Genomic DNA, 21,188 nt, shown 5'->3' with positions numbered 1-21,188 from the left:
ACCGTATGCTTCAGTTGTTGGCAGTTTGATGTATACTATGGTTGCTACACGTCCTGACATTGCCTTTGCAATGGGAGTGGTTAGCAGATACATAGCAACCCCTAGCAAGAGGCATTAGGATGCAGTGAAAGGTACTATGAGATATCTCAAAGGCACAAAGGAGTTGTGTATCTACTTTGGAAAGCAAAAGGCATCTGTTGTTGGCTTTACAGATACAGACTATGATAGTCATGCGGACTACAGAAAGTCCACTTCTAGATATGTGTTTACTTTCACAGGAGGAGCTGTCTCTTGGATCTCCAGGCTACAAAAGTGTGTTGCATTGTCTACTACAGAGGCGGAGTATGTGGCTGCCACTGAGACATGAAAGGAGGCTTTATGGCTTTCACGTCTGGTAGGAGAGCTTGGCATGATAGAGTTACCTGTTCTCCATTGTGATAGAATGTTATCATGCTAGCACGGAATCCTGTCTTTCATGCAAAGACAAAGCACATACAGGTGAAGTATCACTTCATTAGAGATGTACTTGACAGCAAGAGCATTGAGCTTGTCAAAGTGCATACAGATGATAATCCTGCAGACCTTCTCACGAAGGGTCTTCTAGCAGAGCGGTTTAATCATTATTGACAGATGATTGGAGTTGGATAAATATATGTATTTCAGCTTTGTACAAACCAGGACTTAGTTGATTCTTTTCTCCTCTTAAGGCACATTGCCTTTAGATGTGAGGTTATTGGGAATAAAGGCCCTCGTGCCTTTAAATGTACTCAGGTGTAAACCCACCCTTAGCACTTGTACTAACACATATATATCTATCTAAAAACCTAAAGGTGCACACTCGTCATTGAACCTAAAATCATGCACACTCTCTGCTCTACTCTCTCTTACTCTCTCTATCTCTTCACGCCTAAGGAACTCCTACTGTCTCGATCTTCGTGTCTGACCCATCACTACAAACAATGCATCCAGTAAGTCTTCCAATGCTTTGCATACTAGGAACAGATCACAGCAGAAAGACAAATCTGATAGCAAGGGACACAGTAAATCATGTGGCAAGGATGTTGAATGCCATCATTGTGGCAAGAAGGGACACTTTAAACGTGACTGCTACAAATGGAAGAAAGAAAAATGAAAGGGCAAGAAGACAGATGATAGCAAGGAAGAGAAGAAAGAGAGTCAGCCTAAGAAAAGCAGTGTCAAAATTGAAGAGGTGAATGTAGTCACTCATGACAATGACAGTGGGAATGACGTACTCTTGGTCTCTTCACACTTTAGTACACATGCTTTACTTACAGATACGGACGATGACATGCATACTTGGATTCTAGATTCAAGTGCTTTTCATGTCACCCCTCATCGTAAGTGGTTTTCTTACTATACAGGGGGTCGACATGGTGTTGTTCATCTCAGGGACAACTATGCATGTGACATTGCACGTATTGGCAGTATGCAGTTGCAGTTTCAGCATGGTTTTGTCTTCACACTTCAGCATGTATGGTATATACCTCAGCTCAATAAGAGCTTGATTACCACAGGGCAGCTAGATGACGATGGATTTCATACCACCTTTGGTGATGGGAAATGGAAGATCTGTAAGGGATCTAGAGTGATTGTTAGAGGTTGTAAAAGTGATACCTTGTATCCTCTCCATGTATCTAGTGTGAGTAATCATATTATTGCCGTGACCGAGTAGCCAAGTATTTCTTTGTGGCATGGCTGGTTGGGACACATGAGTCAAACTAGAATGAAAGTGTTTTCTCGTTTGGGTTACTTGTCTTGTCTTCGTTATGCTGATTTTGAGCATTGTGATCATTGTGTTTATGATAAACATGCACAGACGTCTCATAACAAGTCTCTTTCGCTAAAATCTTCTCTAGAGTTAGTACATTCCGATGTATGTCAGATGCTAGGGTTATCTTTAGGGGGAAATAAATATTGTCACCTTTGTCGATGATGCTACACGGAAGGTATGGATTTACCCTATTCATAGCAAGTTTTTGTTTTGTTTTGTGAGTCGGGTGTGCACCTTCATGCCATGCTCATCAAGTGAGTATAGTACGTTGGTATTCATAGCAAGGATGAAGTGCTTGACAAGTTTAAAAAATTATTGGCATTGGTTGAAAATCAGACTGATAAGACACTTAAGTGTCTTCGCTCTGACAATGGTGGGGAATATGTGTCCAAGGCATTTCAGGCATTTTGTGACAGCAAAGGGATAAAGAGGGAGCTCACTACCCCTCATAATCCACCCCAAAATGGAGTTGCAGAGCGTATGAATCGGACCATGCAAGATAAGGTCCGTACGATGCTATCTCATGCTGCATTACCCCATGGTTTTTGGGCAGAGACTGTCATGATAGCCGCACACTTGATTAATCGGTCACCAAACTGGTTTTTGGGGGGAGAGTTCCCCAAGAAGCGTCGTTGGGCACGCCATCTTCGTATGCACACTTACAAGTGTTTGGCTGCGAAGCATTTGTACACATACGTAAGGAAAAACGCAACAAACTTGAGCGAAAGTCCTGTAAATGTATTGTGAAATGGGGTATAGATTATGGGATCCCAAGAAAAGGAAAGTAGTACGCAGCGATGATGTTATCTACCGAGAAGATCGCATGCATAAAAAGCCCGAAAACACTAAGGAGGTCCATAGGGTTGTATTCCAGGAAGAAATACCTTTTGGACAGCAAAATATGCCCGTTGTACAGCAGCAAATACCTGTTGTAAATGAACCTGCAAATGCAAAAAATAATGCTAGAAATAATCAACTAGCCATTGCCCATAATGATAAGCCACTGGATGTGCAGGAACAGCCAACAGCCAGGACAGCAAGCTGTTAACGCTGATTTGCAAGCTGAAATGCCAAGACAGCAAGCTGAAAATGGAAATTTGCAAGAACAGCCAGCAAACAATGATCATTGGGTTAGGAGATCGTCTAGGGCTACTCGACAACCTAATAGATTCGTTCCTGGTGCAAACAATGTGGTTGATTATGTCATGTTGACAAACTGTGGTGAATCGTCTTGCTTCAAGGAAGCAATGGATAGACAGGACAGCAAGAAATGGTATAAAGCCACATTGTCAGAACTGGAATCTCTTGAGAAAAATAGCACTTGGAACTCGGTGCAGTTGCCTAAAGGATAGAAAACCCTTCCATGCAAATGGATTTACAAGATGAAGGTCACTTCTAGTTCCTCGCCAAAGTACAAAGCAAGATTGGTTGAGGAGTACAAGCAAGAACATGGAGTTGACTTTGATGAGATCTTCCTGTAGTCAATATGACTACATTGAGAAGCATTTTGGGCTTGGTTGCAGCTGAAGATATGGAGCTCATACAGATGGATGTAAAGACTGCATTCTTACATGGTGATCTACATGAAGACATATATATGCAACAACCTAAAGGGTTTGTGGCAAAAGGGAAAGAGAAGATGGTATGTAAACTCAAAAGGAGTTTGTATGGGCTGAAACAAGCACCAAGAGAATGGTATCATAAGTTTGATACGTTTATGCAATCTCAAGGTTTTCATAGAAGTCAAGTGGATCACTGCTTGTACACCAAGAAGGCCGCAAATGGCAGCCTGATTATCTTGGTTTTGGATATTGATGACATGTTGATTGCTAGCAGGGATAGTAGATACTCATGCCTTGGACTCACTGAAACAAAGTCTTCATGGCAGCTTTGACATGAAGGATCTCGATGATGCAAATCACATTCTTGGCATGCGAATACTCAAAAATAGGTCAAAAGGATTACTCTATCTATCTCAACATGAGTATATCTCCAAGGTTTTGTAGCGTTTCAATATGGAGGGGAGGAAAACAATTGGGGTTCTATTGCCTCCGTATGTGAAATTCAATGTAGAGGACAGCCCTACATCTAATGATGAGAAGGCTGAAATGGCCAAGATACCGTATCCTTCAGCTGTTGGCAGTTTGATGTATGCTAAGGTTACTACATGTCTTGACATTGCCTTTGCAGTGGGAGTGGTTAGCAGATACATGGCAAACCCTGGTAAAAAGCATTGGGAAGCAATGAAAGGTATTATGAGATACCTCAAAGGCACAAAGGATTTGTGCATATGCTTTGGAAAGCAGAAGGCATCTGTCATTGGCTTTACAAATGCAGACTATGCTCGTCATGCGGATTGCAGAAAGTCCACTTCTGGGTATGTGTTTACCTTCACAAGAGGAGCAATTTCTTGGATCTCCAGGCTACAAAAGTGTATTGCATTGTCTACTACAGAGACAGGGTATGTGGCTGCCACTAAGGCGTGTAAGGAGTCTTTATGGCTTTCACGTCTGGTGGGAGAGCTTGGCAAGACAGAGTTACATGTTCTCCATTGTGATAGTCAGAGTGCTATCATGCTAGCACGGAATCCCGTCTTTCATGCAAAGACGAAGCACATACAAGTGTTATTGGGAATAAAGAGCCATTGTGCCTTTTATATGTGCTCAGGTGTGAACATACCCTTAGCACATTTGTACTTTCATATATATATCTATTTGAAAACCTAAAGAGGTACACTTGTCATTATACCCACAAGTCATGCTCACTCTCCTCTCTACTCTGCCCCTGAGAAAAGCAGCAGAAGATAGACTAACCCGAGGCTATGCAGCCCTCGGGTCAATGGAGAACCAATGTGCTCGCATACAGTTCCAGGAACCCCGGACAAAGCTCTAGCTTTTTGACACCTTGGTCACACCAGCCCTCCTGTACAAGGCTCCCATATGGGGGTCCAGTCTCTACCACACGCGAAGGGCCCCACAGGATCAACCACTGCCTAAGGAGGAGGCCACCTATGAGGGATGGGAGCAGATGGAGAGACCCTTAATACTTATGATCTCACGGATGATCCGAAGCAAGCCCTCCGTACCACACAAGATCATCTGCGCAGAGTTGGGAGCACCGCCCCTCATGGCTGAGGCCCTCTTCCAGACCGTGACCTTCTTGCACCGAATATGGGACCTGCCCCGGCACCGGTACCCCAGACTCGCCTTGGAGTCATCCAAACGGCTAGCAACACAAGGGGACATTGAGTGCTGGTATGCCCAAACAGAGACCTGGCTACGGCTCCATGGCCTACACATGGACCACCTCTCCCCACTACAATACAGCTTAGACTGCCCACACCTGGAGCTCAGCCAAGAGGAGGTGAATCGCATCATCAGAATGGATATCATCCAGGCAGACACAGCCAGGACATGGATGACCCCCACGTCGGAACTAGGAACCAAGAAGGCTTTCTACCAAGAGCACTTCCTGCACATCCCCCCGGATGGCTTCATCACCCGCCCAAGCTACATGGACACACATCTGTCTCACGGGGTCAGAAGTGCCATCGGACAGATCCGCACGTCCTCACACCAACTACGGGTCGAAACGGGCAGATACGGGGCCAACCCCCTCCCCCCAGAAGACCGAATCTGTCAGCTCTGCCATCTCGAGCCAGAGACAGAGGAACACTATATCTGTAGATGCCCAATGTACTACGAAATCCGGGGACGCTTCCACTGCCTATTCAGCGAAGGATTCGGACAACTCTCCAAGGTGATGGAATTCAAAGACCAGAGATGCCTGGGACTCTTTCTACTGGAAATACGACGCCACAGAGACCACCTCCTACGAACCACGGAGCAAAGACAAGGAGCCACCAACCAACGCACACTCAACGAATTCTATCAAATACCAACTACCCTCCCCACCACCGAGCCCCCACCAGCCCAACCGGCCTCCCGACCCCGGGGGACCACCTTAGAAATAGCCACAGCGAGAGGCAAAGCCCGGCGCCCACGCCCCGCCGGCCCCCATCCCCGCAGAAGACACATGTCGAAGATACAAGGGATACTACGCCGCCATCGGAGAGCCCTGCCCTGCCGCTTTAGTCTCTCCATGTTAGACCGACCCATGCGGGACATCCTAGGATGAACACTCCAGGAGCAGTTCCACACCGCACTGGGAGTATCTCTAGATTGTATCTAGTCTAGACATCATTTTGTACCTACTCAATTTAGTTCAACATAGCATAAACGTTAGCTTCACTGGGACTTTTGAAATCTCCCAAACATTTTGTATGCAACATTTTGGTCTCATAGGCCAACTTGGCCTGTTGTAGACGTTAATATAACTTTCTTTCTTTCTGCGCGCGTGCACACACACACACACATCTCTCTCTCTCTCTCTCTCTCTCTCTCTCTCTCTCTCTCTCTCTCTCTCTCTCTCTTTGTGTGCTGTGAGAAAGCATTGCGTGTCTCAATCCTCGCATTCTCCTGGGCATAACAGAACCTCGAACTCCTGTATCTTAAGGATCACGGTAGGGGTAATGAGTTGGAGAGTGTCATACTCTGAACGGATCCCAAAGCACAGCAAGGCAACCTCTGAATGTCAAAGACCAACAACGCAACAGTGAGAAGCTGGATCTAAATCACACAACAGTGAAGAGAGAGAAGATTAAAAACGCAGGCAGGACAACCTGCAACAGAGAGACTAAAAACGCAGGCAGGACAGTCTACGAGAGAGAGAAAACTGCCAAATGCAGGTAGAACAGTCTGCACGAGAGAGAAAACTACCAAACGCAAGCTAGATAGCCTAGCAACACCCTGTAGAAGGTAGGCGACAGCTGGAGGAGAGAAAACTGCCAAACACAGGTTGCAGATGACGTGGCAGGCAATACGGCAACAGGTTTGTGCAAGAACAGCAGTCGTCTGGCTAGGATCAGCTCCAAACTGCGAGAAGAGGGCTGGAAATCAAGCGCCAACTCATGTAGACAGCAATGGACAGCTTCGACTGAGATGTCCTCTGCAAACGAGGTGCGGGCAGCAAGCTGAAACACCTAAAATCTGAAACAATGAGTTGAGGACTGAATGGAGGGCAGCATACATATTTATAGAAGGTTTGGGCCCTCCCAAGTGGGTTTGGGCTTATGGTACACAAAAACTCTCTAGAACCGCATTTCTTTTAAATAAACAAGGTTTCTTCATTAAATAAGCAAGTTTTGGGGCTGTTTAAGTAAAGCTAAAGCATTTTTAGCTCAACACCCCCTCTCAGACCCAACAACGATGCCACGAGAAAGATCTTTTACCCCAAGGCTTCCCACCCCAAAGCAGCCAAAGCATCAGACAAAGGGTACACGTCGGCTACCCAATGGCCTACTAAGACTATCGAGGCAATGGTTATCTTACCAAGGGAGCCCAAGTGATCACCCCAGAGAGGACAAGGCATCGGACAAAGGGTGCACGTCGGCTACCCAATGGCCTACCAAGGCCTGCAAAGCTAATGCATTTTAAGCTCAACATCTCCTGCATTGCCGTTTGCATCAAATCCAGCCTTCCTTAGCTACGTTTGTTGGTGTTCAATACTCGAAACTGCCTTTGCTGCGATTCAAGATCCGTTCAAAGTACGACACACTCTACAACTCATAACTTCAGCCTTGATCCCAAAGATACGAAAGTTCAAGGTTCAATATTTACTACATAGTGTGTTTGCTATATACCACTATACATTGATTATTCATTCACTTTATTATTCATTGTGTTCACTATCTCTAAGTTACCCTAACCCTAACTTTGTTCTATGTTTATTGATATGTGCTTTGTCGTACGATTGGTTTGTGTTTTTTGAATTTAGAGTATTTCTTCACAGCATATCCAAAACGTAGGAAAGGCAATTACCTCGAAGGACATGGCAATAACTCTTCTTTCTCAATTACTGCCCCGATTCAATGCATTCTACTCTGCCTTAATTGCTTCAGGGTGGACAAAGACTCTGAAGTGGGAGGAGTTGATTCCTATGGTCTTCAACCAAGAGGAACAACTCAAAGGACAGAATGCTCCCCAAGTCAAAGGCTTTGATAGGTCAATCTTCCCAACAAAAAGGGAAGAATAACAATAAGAAGAAGGACGAGAAGTCTAACCAGGACAAAGCGAATAAGTCTACTTGTCACATATGTGGCAAGACAAGTCATTGGAAGAAAGACTGCCCCAACAAGAACAAGACCGAATACCAAGAAGGAGAAGAGTACAAAGCACTCATGAGTGATAGTTGCGCCTTCATTGGCCGCCTTCCTCCATTTGGAGGCGATAGAAGATATTCCTCTAACCGCCACTAATGCAACAATGATGGCCCCATAGTATCATGAATGGATTATGGGCAATGGCGCTTCCCGCCACACGACTCCATTAAATGGAATTGCCCATATCTGTCCAATGCATGGGCAAATCCTCATAGGTGATTGTTCTTCAGTCCCCATCCAAGACGAGTGATATACAGTTGATTTTGGATCGGCAAGATAGTGCCCACACATCAGAGGTGCTGTATGTGCCGGGTCTAGGGTATCGTCTACTTTTAGTAAGTAAGATTTGTGCGCTTGGTTTGATGGTCGAGTTTGATAAGGACTCCTTCCGAGTTCTTGATGGTGTTTCTCAACAAGTTCTTTGTGCAAGACATGAGGAGAATGGACTCTACAAGATGCGGTCTTCTTCCTTTTCTTCTCTTTTTCTTTCTTCACAAACACACACCAAGCTTTTGTGAGAGTGCGCTGCGGAAGAAGAACACGAACACAGAGGAGGAGAGAGAGACAGCAGAAAATGAAGGAAGAAAATCTGCACTGACTGTAATGAATGCTGAATACAAAAGTGTGGACTGATCAGTCCCTGCACGCAGCCCGAAGCGTCAGTGAGGGCACCAGATCAGGCTAATGATGACGGCAGCACCGAAGATGGAGGAAGATGACAGAGTCGGAGTGTGCACCTGCCAAAGAAGGAGAGAAGATGATAATACAACTGACTGGCAAGTGGGAAATGGCTATAAATAGCCAAAAAACCCAAAAACTGGCCGACCTGAAATTTGAGGCCATAAATATGTCCGACCAGCATTTAATGCTGGTAAAAATGCCAGGAATGCTCAGAAAAATCCCGGAAAGGGTGGACAATGTCCGGCAGGTGAGGCAGGCTGAAAAATGCAGAAACTGCCCTGGGAAATGCACATAAAATCCCAACTGGAGGAGAAAATGCACTGAAATGCAATAAACTAAGTGCTCTAGAATGAGCTACCTCCTCCGTCAAAACAAGTGATAGACAAGTCAGAGCTCCTAAAGTCCTCATCTGACTCAGACTGAGGCTCACAGGCAGGAGATGACAAGGCATGACAAACATGACTGCTAACACCCCCTCTCAGATCCTGGATGTGGCTGAAGACCAAGGGAGAAACGGATCCTGGGGTGGCAAGAGGAATGCCAAGGTGAATGAAGTCCGTCGATGTAGACTGCTGCTGAAGAAACTCCTCGCGATCCTGGGAAGCCCCCTCTAAAACAGTAGGGGCCAGGAAATCCACAGCCGCATCACCGAGATCGTCCCTCTCTGAAAGGGATGGAGGGTACGAGGGAACCACCGGAGGAGAAGGTGGGGGATGGGAAGAAACCTATGGAATAGAAGGTGCACAAGCGGGAACGGGTGTAGCAATAGACTGCCTCGGAGGACCCTGCATCAAAGAAGGGGAATGGAGCCTGTAAAGCCCGCTCTCCTGCCAACCTGTAGATAAGACAGCTCCTATAAAAGAATCCTCAATAACAACGGCATGCTCGGTGAAGATCACTCGTGTGCCAAGCCTCGTAAGACCATAAACTGAGAGGAGGGGAAGGCCCAAATCCGGAACATGTAGGGCCTGGGAAAAGGAGCTCGAAGGTCGGTCGGTAAACAAAGGCAATGTGCCAACACCACTAATAGGCACCGATAAAATGTCACCAATAGTGACTGAACCCTTTGATGGACGGAGATCCTGTAACAAATCACCTCGGGGAGTCATATGACTCGAAGCACCACTGTCCACTAACCAAGGCTGCGCAGAAGACACTGCAACCACGGAAGAAGGATCCTCCTCCAAAGCATGGATATGAAGGAACACTGACTCATGGGTAACAGCTGGTGTAGAGGTAGAAGAAGGCTCCAATGTAGATCCACCCTTCGCTCCCGGACGAAGGTGAGGGTACTTCTTCCAACATTTCTCCTCTGGATGTGTCCCTTTCCCACAGTGTGGGCACTTCGGTCTCTCTGAATCTGAGTCAGAGCCTAAAGAACTGTCCTTCTTCTTAGCCTTTGACTTCGTCTTCTTCTTCTTCTGTCCTCCCGAACCTACAACAAAGGCTCTAGTGGAGTCGGATCCACTAGCACTGACCTCTCTGAGTCGCTCGTCATGCTCCAAGACAAGCGGGGATAGCTCCTCCCATAGAAGCTTCTCACGGGTCCTCGATGTAAGAAGGCTGTAACTCTCAAACTCCTACATAAGTTTTAGGAACCGCTAAGGAATGGCGAAGGATACTCGATATGCTTGGTAGTGTTTGTGATGCTACACGATCAGTGACGCTTGCATGCTTTCATCTCAACACTCAATGCCCAAGTCTAGAAAGATTAATGAATAGAAGTCAGTGTACTCTGATAACCTGTGAGATTGTTTTGGTCTGGCTTCATACACTTGCAGTCTTATCACCTACCATACCTCCATCCCAAGGCCCTAAGGACGTGCTTGTTGCAAGTCACTACCCTCATTGATTTCATGGCTTAGTGTGTGTGAAATTTTTGGGGCACTGTAGGTTGTAAGTTCAAGCTAGCAATGCTTGTAAAGAGGACCAAGGACAGAATGGAAGCTCTTGCATATTCGGATGAAAGAGACAACAAGGATTGCTAGATCGTTGTTGAGTCTAATCCTTGAGGTAGTCTCCATGGTACATACATTGGAGTCATCAGATAACATAGAAACGTTCGAGTAGGAAGGGCATGGTAACATGGGACTGGTTTTGGGGATGGAACAGGGTCGGGGATAGGAATCAGGATCCCCTCTCACCATGAGAAGGGGCTCTAACATGGGACGAGATGGGGATGGAACCTGGACGGAAAGCCCAGAACCGTCTCATCCACGAAGCTCTTGCATTTATGGATGAAAGAGACAAGGATTTGTGGTGAGTCTATTCCTTAAGGTACCACGGTACACACACTGGAGACATCTGTTGAGTGGGAAATTTGAGTAAGAAGGGCATCCAGAACTATCTCTCATGACGTCTCATCTGTTAGAAGAGATAAATTATGATATTGACGTAATGAAGAAATGCATTATGAGGATAACACATTAGTAGTACGACTGAGAAAGAAGAACACACCAGCCATTCATGGATAAAGAAGGAAAAGAACAATACCTATCTTCGGGAGGTGAGCGCTCGATTGAGACGCTGTCATGTGGCAGCAATGCACGCCAGGAACATTGGCTATGTCTATTGAGGCTCGTGAAGCATTTTCTGACAGTTTTGAATTGTACAGCTACCCTGCGACGAAGAGGACGTATCGTCGCGTCGGAAGAAGAACAAGAGCAGAAACCAGAGCTACTGACAGGCCAGTCTGATGAGGCAATCCTCCCCTGAGATGGTGTTGCGATCATCACGCTCCCACTAAACTTGTCTCCTACCAGCACTAAGAATTGTAACTACACAATATAAATATCCTAGCAGCATTAACTGGTGTGTATATGTTCAATCAATAGACAATCTTAAAAACGTTGATACGTGGTGTGCCTTCGAGCGAGGTGATTAAGGGATGAGTGAGTGAGGCACTAGATGACTTTAATGTATTGCCATTAAGATAATATGTTCGATTAATACTAATAGATCTCAATTAAGGGCCCGTACTCCTCTCGAGGCTCGTGTTGCATGCAATCATGTGCTTGGGATCTAGCTCACTGCATCCTAAGCGGATTCGGCACCACCGTCCAAATGAGGAGAGAAATTTGGTAAGAGAGATTATTGTGGAGTCACATAGGCACAAAAGAAGCAAGGCAAAAATTAAATTTGCAAACTCTATACAAGCTGCTAGCAAGGAGGCTAGCAACTCGATTGCACGCATCAAATTGCAAAACTCATAGGAAGACTACTACCTACACTTGAGACAAATCCTCAAGTGGCCTATGATATTTTGGTTATTATGCTACAAAGGAATATGGAAGAATGCTGAGAAGGGTCTTCAAAGAAAGTCATTCTTGACTCAAGCAAAGGACTACACCAATGTGCTCCAATTCAATACGATGGCAATGTTGGGCTTTTTTTACAGGGATGCCCCCCAAGGCAATGTTGGTCTTTTTTTACAAGGAAGCATCCCAAGGCAATGGAGGTCGCCTCATGGTTCAACATGATTATCAAATCATAAGGCCAATTGGAGTAGATATATCATGGCGACAAAGGATTTTTTGAAGTTCTCTTCAATAGCAAGGAGGTTGCAAAAGGGTGCTCAATCATGGCACCTACTTTTGGGGGATGGATCTTGTCTACATCATGGCATGGCAATCAATTGATATGGAGGAGGACACTCTTCCCAAGGAGTGCCCAATATGGGTTGAGATCCCTAAGTTGCCTACTTATTGTGGAATACAATCCTTGACATTACATAAGGCTTGGGTAAGCCTTCGTACATTCCTCCATTTGGCTAATCCTTTCAAGAAAATCATATGCCTGCTTTGGAGTACGAAGGAAAAGAAGCTAGACTATTATGACCTACGCATATCGAGTCTCAGAAGCATTAAGCTCAAATTTGTATGTAGTAAGTTTGTTAGCTCTTATTTCAAATGTAGCCATTAGGATCATTATTGCAAAGAGTGCCTTGAGGATGATGAGGGAGAAGAGGAGGATTGATGAATACGAAGATCATCGTGGGCAAAGGTGGCAAAATCCACTTAGAGTTGTAACAAAAATAAGGAGCTAGCTCCATTGAAGGAAGAGGAAGGAGAAGGTTGGCAATAAGTCAAGAATAGGAAGGGCAAGTAGACAGTGGAAAGATGTTAATCGTAAAATGAAAAGATGATAGAACGGCATAATAAATCAACAAAGGATAGCAGAATAAATCGACAAAGGTGGCAAAAGCAAAGAGAAGTGCAAATCAAGTGAAAGGTGCAAATGCAATGATTTATGGTCAATGTCCACAAGTGTACAATTATTTGTAATATTTTCTATCAAGAAGACCCATAGCTTGGCAAGGGTGTGTGCACTATCTTTCATTTACTTTCTTGACAATCAGTGCAATCAAAATATGTATGCATAAACTAGGAAAGATCGGCCAAGTGCCAAATAGGAGGGATACACACCCAACTTAAGTGGAAGCCCAAACTCAAAATGCCATGTATGAAAACCAAAAAGCAAATGGATAAGCTCATTCTTGTCGTGTGCAAATTTGAGAGCATGCTTCTTCTTCTTGCTTCTAATCTATCTACTTGTGATTCATCTTGAATACAAGAGAGAGTGAGAGTATGAGAGTGAAGGACTTGAGAGGTGAAGCTTCTTCCTGGCACATGCTCTTCTCTTCTTCCACTTCTTGGGTGAGAGTCACATTGGAGGAGAGGTTGGGTTGCTTCTTTTCTTCTTCACATTTCCTCTCATGGATCAAGTGCTTGCTGATTAGATTGGGAGCCATGGAGTGAAAGATGCAAATCGAGTACCATTGCATGAATCATGGAGCCACCATCGAGCTTTCACTTTGCAAATGTTGAGAAGGTAAGGTATGATCATAGTTCACTGAACCTTCATCAATTTGTTCGTTCTTATTTTATTGTGGTTTGGGAGAAGAATTGATAGATCAATGAGTGTAGAGGATATAGAGGCTATGTGAGAGGTAGTTGTTGCCAAATCAGATGAAGCGCTTGAGTCAATGAGCATCTTATCAAGTTTGGCGATTGAGCTTTTGAAAGCTCTAATATACTAGTTATGTTGTTGCCAAGACAAATGAAATCATCCATGAAGGTAAACATTCTCTTTATCATGCATTGGAATAGAAGCACTACTCCAAAACGGAATAGGAGCATTGACTCCAAACCAAAATAGGAATGGAGCTCGAAACAAGTGTGCATGTAGGATAGACAAAGTAGGCTAAATTTGAATAACTTAGGTTGAAATTTTTTATTTGACGTAGATCAGGGAATTAATGTAACCTTGGGAATACACCTTAGGCAAGAAAAACCATCAAATATTTTAAATTTTTAATCTTTGTTTAATACCTTATGGGATGTGCAGAGGACTTGCTTGTGAGTTGAAAATGAGGGGTTTGAGAACTAGGGGACTTGTAGGAGCAGGAAGGTTGAGTAGCCATGTAACTCTCTATAGTTGCCATATTTGAATGAAAGGGTTATCTCTGCAAGATTGATTTTACTTTTGAGCTATTGGGATACAAAAATTGTCTTTCGTAGCATTGAAAACAGGGAAAGAAGAAGGAGAGAAGAAGGAGGCAGCTTGTGGTTGCTCATGAAGGAAGGAGGAGGAAAGTAATGAGACAAAAGGTACGGATTGACTCTAATCTTCAATGGAGCACCCAGGTACACCCTTCAAGCTACAGAGTGATTACTTTCCTTGCATAGTGAAGCTCCTTTTGTTCCCTCTCATATCAAGTGGCGGTCTCTTAATGTTGTTGGCCAATAGGACCCCCTCATAAGAAATTAGCTTGATTGGTCGGTGATTGTGACTATAAGGCCATAAGGCCTTAGTAATTGTCCATAAGGGCATTGAGGGAAGGCATTGCCTACAATGTCTTTGTAGTTGATTACTAGGCCTTGTTATTTGATCACGAGTACAAAGTCAATTACTAAGGGCTTAAAGGGTGTTGATTCAGATGAAGAATGTAAGCCTTAATGCTTCGTCCACACAACAATTGGTTGGTTCAAAGCTTTTTCTTTTTTTCATGTCAATTAGCTGAATTTTACAAGCCTTTTGGCTTTTAGAATTGACTTCATGTTGAATGGGCCATACTTAAGCCTTAAGACTTGGGCTTACATCAATTGGGCAAAGTGGCAAGCTTGGTCTATTGGCTTTCCCTAGATTAATTTAGTTGCTTTTGGCCATGCCATTTTGCAGTTCCAAAAGCTTATGAGCCTTAAGGCTCCACTCATTGAATTCAGCTGCCACCTTGGCATTTGGTCTAAGTTCTCCCCCATTCAGTCTTGTGAGAAGGCCATTCAATTGTCAGCAAGCCATTTGGCCGATTGTAAGGCCTTTTACAAGCTATTATTGATATTATTGTTCTTTTTAAAAGTCATCTGGAAAATGGCCAAATATAGATGCCACCTTGGCATCTTATGACCCATGTCTCCTTGTGTTATCTCTTGAATGCAACCCAAGCTACCATTTGGCTACCACCTTGATGTCATCACATAGTTGTTCTTGCTTCAATTCGGTCGCCTTCTTGTTCATGGTTGAATAAGCTTTTAACAAGGCCTAGTGTGGCTTTTCAACAGCCAACAACCACGCCAAATAGCCCACTATGTGATGTTGAGTTGGCACTAAGGTTGCACCATGTGGCATGCACTATGTGACATGTTAACCACATCAACCATGGAGCTTTGGAACATAGCACAATTGGATGGCTCGTTTGGATGTGGCTTATTTTGATAGCTCATTCAGTTATAGTGCACATCAACCACATCAATGGACAATTCAAAATGCCACTCAATCACCAGCTGTAATAGAATTCAAACAAGCATTAGTCACATCACTTGTGACCAGTTAGTCATTGAGTCACATGGCACATACCACCCCACATCACAGATCGGCCACCAAGTCCAATTCGTCCATCCACGTGCACATAGCCAATAGTGTACCACTTTAGTCCACTATCTTATCCACACCCCACCACCTGTTCCAACATAAGCCTATAACCACCCTAATTAGATCATGTCATCATGAAATGATGCTACAATTGCAATGGGCATCATAAATAATGTTGGACAAAGAAGGTAGCACTAACGATCATGATTGAGTAAGGACAATAGGTTAGCCAAGAAAAGAACGCGTGTGCACTTGTGTATTTGGATGTTGGAGCTCATAGCATTGGAGGCTTTTTTACATGAAGTAGTACCTGATCATGACCCTTGGTAGATGAGGACATTCGACCCTAGACCCACTTTTGTGTGGTACAGTGTGATAACCAATAGGACTAAGCACATGCATAGACATATGTTTTTGACTCAAGAAGTGCTTCGTCATCATCTCATCTAATATTATGCCTTAGGGTGTTGGCAATAGCAATCCACATCCAAGGAAGAGGAATAGATAGAGATTGTTAGGAGTTCAGCAGCACTAGATTGCTTATGTGAAAGAGGTGGCCACAAATAGTTATTAACTTGTGAAGTCCCACATACACAGTAGGAGAAGTCTAGCAAGAAGTTCCACTATAGATTCTTCCTTAAGAACTACTTCCCTTGCCCTGCATTCAGTGGTTTGACACTAGAATGCTCATCCACACTTAGGATACCCCATTCACATGCCACACTCCACTATACACTACACACATACACACAAATATTAAGCACTTCATATCACGGCACATACATGTAGTACTCACTCAATCCTAGTATCAGGATAGGTACCACATGCCCACCCACTCCTTAAAAGTACACACCACCTTCCTAGGTGCATCATCCCCACCTCCTAGGTGTTCCATCTCTACTACAACTATGCCAACCCTATGATAGATTCCTAGTACCCCCTAGTTGAGTCCCTTGCACACTCACCTTAGGCATCCCTTGTTCCACCCTAGCTCTCATCACTAGAATCTCATGCATTACAAAGTCATGACATGCACTTAAAACTAACTCCAACTAGGTGCATTTGTATTAGGGTCATCAACGGTACAATACCCTTAGACGTAGGATACTAGGATCTCATATCATTGTTGGGTAATTAGGCAACACAAGTTGAGGGAGACCAACATCCAACCCTAAGAAACCATTAATCCTCATCATTTTCCTTGTGCATCTACTACTCAAGCTAGAATCGCTATTAGCATTGGCAGTGAATTGGAGCCATATACAACTGTAGGACTACCATTGGGAACTCTCACCAAGCATTACTCTCATTGTGGTTTATCTACGTCCTTAATTCCATCCACATAGGCATGATAGGGTCACTAATCAAAGCCACTAGTCCCTCTAGGTGTACATTTTCAAGTGAATGCAACCCAACTCCTACTTAAGTACACACATAATCACTTAGGGCATCCACAACTCATGCACATGCATGTAGAACCCCACCCTCTCGATATACATTTTCAAGTGAATGCACCCAACTCCTACTTAAGTGCACACATAATCACTTAGGGCTTCCACAACTCATGCGCATGCACTTAGAACCACACCATTTTATAGGTTGGGATAGAACTCATTTTAATCATTTCATCATTATTTTGCACCCCTCGTAGTTTTGTAAGAACCCTCATTGCACTCGCAACCTCATAACATTAGTGACCATACACCATGACCTAATCCTCATGACACACCTCAAGGAGGGAATCCTATGTGTAGGGAAGAGATTGTATATCCCCAACAATGTGGAGTTGAAGAAACTCATCCTACATGAAATACATGATGGAAAACTAGGAGGACACAAAGGACAGAGCAAAACATTGGTCGACATGAAAGAAGAAGTCATTGACTACATCAAGACATGTCCTACTTGCCAACTTGTACGAGCACCATGCTCAAAGCCAGTGGGATTACTTCAACCTATGCATGTACTGAGTTGCCTGTGGGATGTAATCAGTATGGATTTCATTGTGGAGCTCCCTGAATCACATGGATACACCATCATTTTTGTAGTGGTGGACTATTTCTTCAAGCAAGGCCACTTCATCCTTGCCAAACCACCATTGAATGCCAAAGAGGTAGCCTGCCTCTTCTTCACACATGTGTTTAAACTACATGGCCTACCCTTAGTCATAGTGTTAGATAGAGATGGAAGATTCATGAGTGACATGTGGAAGGAACTCTTCAAGACTCTGGAAACATAGTTGAGATTCTCATCATCCTTCCACCTTGAAACAGATGGACAAACAGAATGAGTCAACCAAGGCATTGAAGATTATCTCAGGAGTTACGCCTGGGTGGACCGAAAAGATTGGGCCTTGTACCTTGATGTGTTGGAATTTCACTACAATAGTTCCATCGACTCCGCCGTGGGTTACATGCCCTTTGAATTGGCCATAGGAAAAGAAGTCATCACCCCCCTTGCCTTAGCATCTAGAGCGGCCAAATTTGAAGATCAATCTACATAACAATTCTTGAAGACATGGAGAGATTGGAATGCACCGGCCAAGCAGAGCTAGAACAAAGCAAAATCACCATGATAGAGCGAGCCAACAAAAAGAGAAAGGCCATACTGTTCACTAAAGGCGACATGGTCCTAGTCAACTCTAAGAATATGTCACTCCCAAAGAATATGAGCCCAAGTTCAATCACCACTATTATGGACCCTACCGCATTAGTCAAGTGCTGAATGAAATCACCTATGAACTCGACCTGCTAGAAAGTATATGTGTTCATAATGCTTTTCATGCTCGTCTTCTATGCAGGTTCTATCCCAACAACCAATGGGGATGGCACGTACCAATGCTCCATTCCAACAGTCCCTTCGAAGTAGAAGCATTCCTCCGACGTCGAGAACAAAAAGGATACCCTAAGTATCTTACCAAGTGGTGTGGGCATCCCCTCAACGAAGCCACTTGGATTTCGGAAGTGGAGGTGCACAAACGCAGCAAAGACGCCTTCGCCATCTGGCTCAAGGAGAATCCCACTACTCCTTCCAATGCCCCTTGAGCCTCTTCAAACAAATGGATCTCAATCATAGGCTCAATGATGACTCCACTCCTCAAATGTACTTGAGTCGAGGGTGGACTCGCATGGTAACCCAAAAAACAATAAACCCAAAGAGCCCTACTAAGTCTCGATGGGCAGACACTGACCAACTTGCTAGAAAGAGTTGTGTTAAGACCCCCAAATCCTAGTGCGGCAGACATTGACCAGTCTGATAGTATAAACTGTGTTAAGACCCCGCAATCATCTCACGTCCTAGACCGACAGACATTGGCTAGCTTGTTAGTAAAAAGCTGTGTTAAGACAACGGATGAGTTAAATAAACGCTACCCTTAGTTTGCTGAGGATAGCAATCCAATAAGCGGGGGTGAGTGTAAGGGCTTTGTAGCTATACTTTGGCTTTATCACCGAAAACACCTATATAAGGAGTAGTAGTGACTTAGAGCCCTGCTTGGTTTCCACTCTACGTGTGATTCCCTATACCCAGTGGTGAACCCTCTTATGTGCGGTGTCACGAGGGTGTAGTCTTGGGATGTGCCTATGTTGTACTGTTTCTTTGATTGAATAATACAAGAGTATACCTTGCTCTCGCATATCATGTTACCTTTCTATGCAGTGTTGAGTGATTAATGAGTGCAGGTGTATCACAAGGGAGGGGGGTCAATGGGAGGAGGGGTCAATGGAAATCAGGGTGGGGAATCACGAGGTGGATGGGCGATAGGTAACTGAGGGGGTCAATCGGGTGGGTGGATGATAGGGAACTGGGGGGGTGGGGGTAGGCGGGGGCATGATAGTAGTTGGCGACACTGAAGCGTGAGGGATCATGGGGTGGACGAGAAGGAAGATGCATGGTGCCAGGTGGTGGATGGGGATGGCATGGCTAGCAGCACAAGCGACGCTGTCATCAACGATGGCGGTGGCTATCGGAAGAGTGGGCGGTAGGGGCGCCTAGTGGCAATAGGGTAGTGGCCTAGCGGCAAGGGCGATGGCAATGACAGTGGTAACCGTTGGAGGTGGTGGGGACGGTAGCCAAAAACGGCCTGAGTGGTAGGTGGGGCATAGAAGAAGCGGGGGGTGAAGCTTGGAGTGGAGGAAGCTAGTGGAGAAGGGAGGTTGGAAGGCCGGGGGGAGGGGAAACAGGGGGAGGGTGGGTAAGGGAAGAAGGGAGGGAGGAGAGAGAAAAGATAGAGAGAAAAGAAAGAACGAGAGAGAGAGAGAGAGAGAGAGAGAGAGAGAGAGAGAGAGAGAGAGAGAGAGAGAGAGAGAGAGAGAGAGAGAGAGAAGAAGGGAGGGGGGACAACTGGGAAGTGGGGGAGGGTAGTTTGAATAATTTAAATAATAATAAGAATAAAAGAAAGAATAGAAATGCAATGGCTACCCCCGGTCCCGTGCATAACCACAAGGCAAGGTAAAAGATTTTATGGCGATGGGAATGGTCAGCACTCATGGGAGGAGGATGGGTGGGTTGGCCACCTTGATGAGGGCCTCAACGACATGTGATTCAAGCCAAAAACGAGGTGTTTGCGCGGACATGCAAGTATGAAAATACTAAAAATTTGAGAAAATTTTGATTTGCAAAGATTTGGGCCTCGGATTGGCATGTGCCAAAAAGGGGAAGTGGGTAGAGTAACAGGAGAAACATCATGGACGAGGAAAACGAGATGTTCGATAAGAGAAACATGCATTCACATGGAAAAAACAATAAAAATTTTGCTAAAAAAATAAAATTAATAACCAAAAATCCATTGGCCGGAATTGAATACAATGAAAAGAAAAAATCTCATTGGGAAGATGGACATGTCCATCAAGTCAAAACATGGATTCGATGAGAAACTGGGGCATTCACATGGAAAAAACAATAAAAAAGCACACAAAAAGTGAAATAAAAATTACTTTGCGATAATCTGTTAGTTGAAACGAGGGGCAATGAAAATGAAAAATATTAGGGGAGTGGTGTTTGATAGGGCTGTCAGGTTAGAATGAGATTCTGGTGTAAGAAAAGCATGCTCACATTGAAAAAGATCAAAATTACATAGGAAAATCCAATCAAACATTGATAACACGAAATTCGTGGGCCAAAACGAGGGGGAGGAAAAAGGAAAAATATCTAGTTTGATTGATATCTTGAGGTTATCCAAGCAAGATACTGTTTGATGTGAAAAGAGTATGTTCACATGGAAAAATAGCAAAAATCACATATGAAAATACCCATAAATACGCAAAAAATAAATAATGGCCAATCTATGCATCAAAAAGATAGATTGTAAAAAGCAAAAGTGTCTAGGAGAGGGGGCAAGGCTATCATGTCAAATTGGAGTTTTGGCGTGAGAACTGTTGCTCGAAATAGAGGAAAGAAAAAGAAAAAATATCAAATTCACAGGGACAAATAGGGCTATAAGATCATATTTGAGTTTTGGTGAACGTAGGATGTGTTCACATGGAAGATCAACAAAATGGAAAAAAAAAGGCCAAAGAGGCTAGAAAAGACCTAAAAAATGGGGTAGAAAAGGATGGATGGGGAAGGAAGGGACCCCAACAGGGTATAAATAAAACATGATATTATTTAAATATCAAATAACAATGT

The 21,188-nt window shown here is 44.2% G+C and overlaps 1 protein-coding gene across 1 annotated transcript in view; it reads right to left on the bottom strand.

Annotated features, from left to right (window-relative positions):
* Positions 1-11,496, bottom strand: part of LOC148036755 (Tetratricopeptide repeat (TPR)-like superfamily protein) — a 102,581-nt gene extending 91,085 nt beyond the window's left edge. Inside the window, exon 1 of the mRNA XM_087675629.1 lies at positions 11,187-11,496. Coding sequence (XP_087531755.1) covers positions 11,187-11,425 — 239 coding nt within the window. The 5' untranslated portion in view covers positions 11,426-11,496. The remainder of the gene's footprint in view (positions 1-11,186) is intronic.
* Between the last annotated feature and the right edge of the window lie 9,692 nt (positions 11,497-21,188).

This window comes from Lygodium microphyllum, chromosome 4, assembly GCF_053477565.2.
Source record: "Lygodium microphyllum isolate KBCC chromosome 4, Lygodium_microphyllum_v1.1.10, whole genome shotgun sequence".
NCBI classification, from domain to species: Eukaryota; Viridiplantae; Streptophyta; class Polypodiopsida; order Schizaeales; family Lygodiaceae; genus Lygodium; species Lygodium microphyllum.
The sequence above is the reverse complement of the archived record's forward strand: the minus strand, read 5'-3'. Positions and strand labels throughout refer to the sequence as shown.